The sequence below is a fragment of the Doryrhamphus excisus genome, chromosome 16 (genome assembly GCF_030265055.1).
Source record: "Doryrhamphus excisus isolate RoL2022-K1 chromosome 16, RoL_Dexc_1.0, whole genome shotgun sequence".
Classification (NCBI taxonomy): domain Eukaryota; kingdom Metazoa; phylum Chordata; class Actinopteri; order Syngnathiformes; family Syngnathidae; genus Doryrhamphus; species Doryrhamphus excisus.
Genome location: NC_080481.1, coordinates 16,591,533 through 16,598,045, shown reverse-complemented (window position 1 = coordinate 16,598,045; position 6,513 = coordinate 16,591,533). Strand labels below are relative to the sequence as shown.

At 41.4% G+C, this 6,513-nt stretch overlaps 1 protein-coding gene across 1 annotated transcript; it reads left to right on the top strand.

Moving 5' to 3' along the window:
• Positions 1-271: 271 nt before the first annotated feature.
• Positions 272-6,503, top strand: eed (embryonic ectoderm development). Its single transcript, XM_058051855.1, has 12 exons — positions 272-431; positions 898-1,050; positions 1,138-1,230; positions 1,306-1,371; positions 3,063-3,188; positions 3,262-3,343; positions 3,419-3,510; positions 3,585-3,718; positions 5,598-5,703; positions 5,787-5,945; positions 6,019-6,092; positions 6,156-6,503. Exons 1-12 carry the CDS (start codon positions 312-314, stop codon positions 6,280-6,282), a joined length of 1,332 nt encoding a protein of 443 aa, XP_057907838.1. The 5' UTR covers positions 272-311; the 3' UTR covers positions 6,283-6,503.
• Positions 6,504-6,513: the final 10 nt, after the last annotated feature.

The following is a 6,513-nucleotide window of genomic DNA, read 5'->3' as shown; positions in this document are numbered from 1 at the left end:
GAGTTTGAGACCCCTGCTGGAAAGAGGAGAGACTGCACCTCGCCAGTACATGGGACACCGGCGCCTCACTCTCAATTGAACTACAATACCCAGCACCCCCCGCGACCCTCGTGAGGAAAAAGCGGTAGAAAATGAATAAATGAATGATAAATCATCCCATTAGCTCCTCCATGAGTCACCTTTATGAAGACTCTAAAGAGAAGAGACTGCACCTCGCCAGTACGCGGGCTCCCGGCGTCTCACTCCCAATTGAACTACAATACCCATCAGCCCCTGCGGCTTCTGAGCGGAAAAGGCGGAGTTGTGGCACCATGAGGGAAAATAAGAACATGTCCGAGTCCCCGTCTCAAGCGGGAAAAGAAATACCGGTTAAGAAACAGAAGCTAAGCAGCGACGAGAACAGTAACCCGGATTTGTCCGGGGACGAGAATGTAAGTAGTTAATTGCTGTTTTGTTTGCTTACCGACGTAAGGTTTGGTTGAGTTACACTCAGCGGGTTAGCAGTTTCGTGCTAAAGCTAGCTTGGGAAGCTAAAAGCTGAAGCTTTGTCCACTGAATCATGCTAACTTTCTTTTTCACGCTCACGAAATGAAAGAATGAAAACTAGCAACAATTTTATAAGACGCTTAGCTTGGTAAATACGCTTCTGAGTTTATTGTCATTCACATGAATACAAGTTAACTTAAATTTGTCAAAAATCAGCGCCGATTTATTGAACCTGATTTATTGTTGTGACTTAGCTGTTTTACCTTACTAGTCAATAACTTGGAGAAATTTTCCCATGTTGTCCAATGGCAAAGTTGCAAACTTTTGACTGTTTGACAGGAAGTGCAATGTCATTCATGGATGATTCTAATGTACACTTGACAAGAAGTGTTTTCTTGTGTCTTCCATTAGGACGACGCTGCCAGCGTTGAAAGCGGCACCAATGCAGAGCGCCCGGACACGCCCACTAACACCTCCAATGCCCCGGGTAGAAAGAGCTGGGGCAAGGGCAAATGCAAGTCCAAAAAGTGCCGATACTCTTTTAAATGCGTCAACAGCCTGAGGGTGCGAGCACACGTCATCACATGTAAACTCAGGATTTTGCTGCCCTATTAAATCATAAGGATAACAATAATGCACATTTTATTGCAGGAAGACCACGGCCAGCCTCTTTTTGGGGTCCAGTTCAACTGGCACAGTAAGGAGGGAGACCCACTGGTGTTTGCCACGGTCGGGAGCAACAGGGTGATTGAAGTTATTCGTCCTATGTGGGGAAATTTGAGGATACTAAATACTAAATATTTGTTATCTCCCATGCAGGTCACTCTCTATGAATGTCATTCTCAAGGCGAAATCAGACTACTGCAGTCTTATGTAGACGCAGATGTATCCTTGCTTTGATATACTGTATTAATATGCTAGCTCCTCCCCTTTCAAGTCCTAATACAGACCGCAAAGCTGTGATTGGTCGGCTTTACATGCAATACGCCAGGGGTCTCAAACTCAATTTACTTGGGGGGCCACTGGAGCTAGTGTCTGGGTGAGACTGGGCTGCATCAGGTTTTCCAAAATTTTTTTATTATTTATTAAAAACAGAAAAATTAATAAAATTTGCTTTGGTTTCGATTTTCTACAAGAAAAGCTCTGATAAAACATTCCACTGTTCTCAAATATCTTAATTTTTGTTTTTCTACACAAAATAAGACGAAAAATAAATAAACAAATCAAGACTAAAGAAAATCAATCAGTAATAAATAAATATAATAATAATAATAAAACGGCAAATAATAAAAACTTAAGAAACCACATATAGTTTTTGGGTAGACAAATGATTTTTTTCATATTAAAATGAACAAAGCATTATTAGAGCCCTGTAGACATGACAAAACACGACTATAGTCACATTTATACTCTTTTTATTTACAACATATTGCGCAACTGCAGGGTCTTGAGACACATGCTAACTCGCAAACTAGAGCGCTAGCGACCTAAACGGTAGCCTTCCAGTTATTTCCTTTCAACTTAAATAGCCAAAAACTTACCACTTCCACACGGATAGGGAGGATAACTATTAACAGTTATTTAACCTTTAACATGAACATTAATCAGTTTCCTCCAAAAAACATGCTAGGTTAATTGACAACTACAAATTGTCCGTACGTATGAATGTGAGTGTGAATGGTTGTTTGTCTATATGTGCCCTGTGATTGGCTGGCCCGCCTCTTGCTCAAAGACAGCTGGGATAGGCTCCAGCACCCCCGCTACCCTTGTGAGGAAAAGCGGTAGAAAATGAATGAATGAATGAAATACGGCGGTCGAGTCGTTACGCGCAGCGACCTTACAGCTAGGAGACAAGGGTTCAATTCCACCCTCCATCCTTGCATGTTCTCCGGGTACTCCGGTTTCCTCCAAAAACATGCTAGGTTAATTGACAACTCCAAATTGTCCATAGGTATGAATGTGAGTGTGAATGGTTGTTTGTCTATATGTGCCCTGTGATTGGCTGGCTGGCGACCAGTCCAGGGTGTAGAAGACAGCTGGGATAGGCTCCAGCACCCCCGCGACCCTCGTGAGGAAAAGCGGCAGAAAATGAATGCATGAATTAAAATACAAATACTGTATATAAGGCATTCAAAGACTCAATAATATGCAGTACTCTACACTGATCACTAGGTATCAGTAATGTTCTGTGAGAGACCGGACTTGATTGCCGGAACAACAGGCTTCTGTTGCAGGTTACAACGGGCACAGTAACACCAGTGTAGTAAGAGTCTACAGTTGTAAACAAACACAACTCTTACTTCATTTATATTGGGTAACCAGAGTGTAAATGTGACTATAGGGGTGCTATTTCATGTGCAGAGGGCTCTAATAATGTTAAAAGCTGTAGAAATAGGTAATAGTGAAATGTAAAGAGCTCGTCAAATAGAGTTGTTTTGGTAGAGAAGTCAAGATCTCTCGACAAAGCTAAATTCGTTAATTAACTGAGTTTTTTCCGAGTGTAATATTCAGTCGTTTTTTTTAGTGAAGCGCTTGAAAGCAACTGACACATTTTGCTTGACCGAAGCGGCGCAAAGGCAGACGAAAACTTCTACACGTGCGCCTGGACCTACGACACCAACACCAGCCACCCCCTGTTGGCTGTCGCCGGATCGCGGGGAATCATCCGCATCATCAACCACATCACCATGCAGTGCATCAAGGTTGGCGTCGGCGCCGCGTCGCAGCGGATGTCTTTTTCCCGCGTCGGTGACGTGTTTTTCCCTTTTCTCGCAGCATTACGTAGGTCACGGGAACGCCATCAACGAACTCAAATTCCACCCGAGGGACCCGAATCTTCTTCTGTCGGTCAGCAAAGGTGCGGGTTTTGTACTGGAAAAATGTTTCGCCGACGTCGGACGCCGACGCCACTGAATTGTGCTTGTTTGCGCAGACCACGCCCTTCGTCTGTGGAACATACAGACGGACACGCTAGTGGCCATATTCGGAGGAGTGGAAGGTCACAGAGATGAAGTCCTGAGTGCTGTAAGTTTGATGGCGTCATGCTTCATAAAACCTCAAGAATCGACGCTAATCTTTTTTTTTTAACTCCACTGCAGGATTTTGACCTCCTGGGTGAGAAAATAATGTCATGCGGGATGGACCACTCCCTAAAACTCTGGCGGATTAACTCCGAGAGATTGCAGAAGGCCATCCGAGGATCTTATGAGTACAACCCCTCAAAGACCAACAGGTAAGGAACACCAGGACCACCAGAAGAGAAACATAGCTTTGCATAACATTATCTTTCATAGTGGAGTAGCAATGCAAAAAAATAAGTTTTACTATGTCATCTTATTAATAATTTACATTAGAATGCAGATTTCAATGTAAAATGTGAATGCAGGTCATTTAAAATGCATGTAAATATTTTTAAACACATATACTACTGTGAATACATATCTTGCGTATCATAACTTTATTGTATAGTAAGCCTTTGATTATGGCTGTTAATTGGTTTCAGACCTGACCATATAAGTATAAATATAAGTATAGTAAATATGATAAATTCCACAAAGTAGGATTCCTTATTTTATTTATAATTAATTACTGAATTTATAAATGGAATATTCGCCATATGGGCTGCACGGTGGGTGAGTGGTTAGCGTGCAGGCCTCGCAGTGAGGAGACGCGAGTTCAATTCTATGGAGGACCAAAACTGCCAAAATAATAAATAAATAAATAAATAAAAGTGAAAATAAAAACAAAAATGAAAACAAAATTCAAAAAATTAAATACACAAAAATAAATATAAATGGAAATAAAAACAAAAATAAAAAAATACATACATAAATAAATAAATAAATAAAAGCAAAAATAAATACAAAAATAAAAAACAAGATTCAAAAATTAAAAATAAATACAAAAATAAATGTAGAAATAAATACAAAAATAAATATATAAATAGAATTACATATCAATAAATAAATAAAAGCACTCTGCTCTCATATGTATTTATTTCATGCTGCAGACAATGTCAGCTTGAAATGCAGAAGGAAAAACTATTCAAATGAGGGGGCGGTCCTAAGTGTGTCTTGGGTTGAACTGTTCGCCTATTGGTTGATCGACATGTGAGTGCGAAAATCGACTAGGTATGCCTGCAAACGGCCACAGCAAGAGGAAGTCACCACACCACTCTCAATGGCGGTAAATATGGCTGCAATCTCCAGGGATCTCCGTTTGCTAGCAGATATTTCCGATAATGCTTCCCCGGATTACCTGCTTTTCCGGGTGGAAGCCTTATTGGAGCCTGATCTCTCTCCTCCCCGACGGAGCTTTTTCGCACTCACATGTCGATCAACCAATAGGCGAAGAGTTCAACCCAAGACACACTTAGGACCGCCCCCTCATTTGAATAGTTTTTCCTTCTGCATTTCAAGCTGACATTGTCTGCAGCATGAAATAAATACATATGAGAGCAGAGTGCTTTTATTTATTTATTGATATGTAATTCTATTTATATATTTATTTTTGTATTTATGTCTACATTTATTTTTGTATTTATTTTTCATTTTTGAATCTTGTTTTTTATTTTTGTATTTATTTTTGCTTTTATTTATTTATGTATATATTTTTTTATTTTTGTTTTTATTTCCATTTATATTTATTTTTGTGTATTTAATTTTTTGATTTTTTTTTTAAATTTTTGATTTTATTTTCACTTTAATTTATTTATTTATTATTTTCGCAGTTTTGGTCCTCCATACAATTCCACCCTCGGCCATCTCTGTGTGGAGTTTGCATGTTCTCCCCGTGCATGCGTGGGTTTTCTCCGGGTACTCCGGTTTCCTCCCACATTCCAAAAACATGCTAGGTTAATTAGCGACTCCAAATTGTCCATAGATATGAATGTGAGTGTGAATGGTTGTTTGTCTATATGTGCCCTGTGATTGGCTGGCCACCAGTCCAGGGTGTACCCCGCCTCTCGCCCGAAGACAGCTGGGATAGGCTCCAGCGAGGGTGGAATTGAACCCTGGTCTGCGCGCTAACCACTCGACCACCGTGCCGCCCCTGTATTATTATTATTATTATTATTGTTATTGAGAAAAAAAATCATTTTGTTCTATTTTCAGGCCGTTTGTGTCACAGAAAATCCACTTTCCTGACTTCTCCACACGGGACATCCACCGGAATTACGTGGACTGCGTGCGGTGGCTCGGCGACCTCATTCTCTCCAAGGCAGGGATCATAACGATCACCACTCTCGCCGTCTCTCGCTCCCATCACGCTCACCTTGCCCACTCTCACTCTTTTGCTGCTAGTCGTGCGAAAACGCCATTGTGTGCTGGAAACCTGGCAAAATGGAGGACGACATCGACCACATCAAAGCCAACGAATCCAACGTGACGATTCTGGGACGTTTTGACTACAGTCAGTGTGACATCTGGTACATGCGCTTCTCCATGGACTTTTGGCAGAAGGTGAAGTTCGGGAACGCGCTACATTCCAAAAGTCTGTCGCCATTTAACTCACTGGTGCCCTGCTGATTGACAGATGCTCGCTCTGGGAAACCAGGTGGGGAAGCTTTACGTTTGGGACCTTGAAGTGGAGGACCCGCACAAAGCCAAGTGAGTTTAATGCGAGATGATCAAAATCAAATCAACTTCTAAATACGTGTTTTCCCTCCCCAGGTCCACCACGCTCACACTGCCCAAATGCACCTCCGCCATACGGCAAACTAGCTTTAGCCGTGACAGTAGTATTTTGATCGCCGTGTGCGACGACGCCTCCATCTGGCGCTGGGACCGCCAGCGTTGAACACCAGAGCAGGGAATTAATTTCATATGCTACCTTCTTCTTTTGGAATATTTTAAAGGCCCCCGCTTTGGTCATACCTCCACTTGGAGTACTTTTTGTAAATGTAAAAACTGGTCAGATTATTAAATAGTGTTTGTTTTAGTTCAAAAGCACTATGGTGACTAATTAGGAGACATCAAATGTGCATCTTTATGTAGTTAGGACCTTTTCCTCAATAGGCTTGTTGGGATT

Excerpts from the sequence above, each read along its gene's own strand:
- eed (XM_058051855.1), top strand. The coding sequence starts at position 312 with ATGAGGGAAAATAAGAACATGTCCGAGTCCCCGTCTCAAGCGGGAAAA. Across the intron at positions 1,051-1,137 it reads AATGCGTCAACAGCCTGAGG|GAAGACCACGGCCAGCCTCT; the intron begins GTGCGAGCACAC and ends ATTTTATTGCAG. Across the intron at positions 5,704-5,786 it reads GCGACCTCATTCTCTCCAAG|TCGTGCGAAAACGCCATTGT; the intron begins GCAGGGATCATA and ends TTTTGCTGCTAG.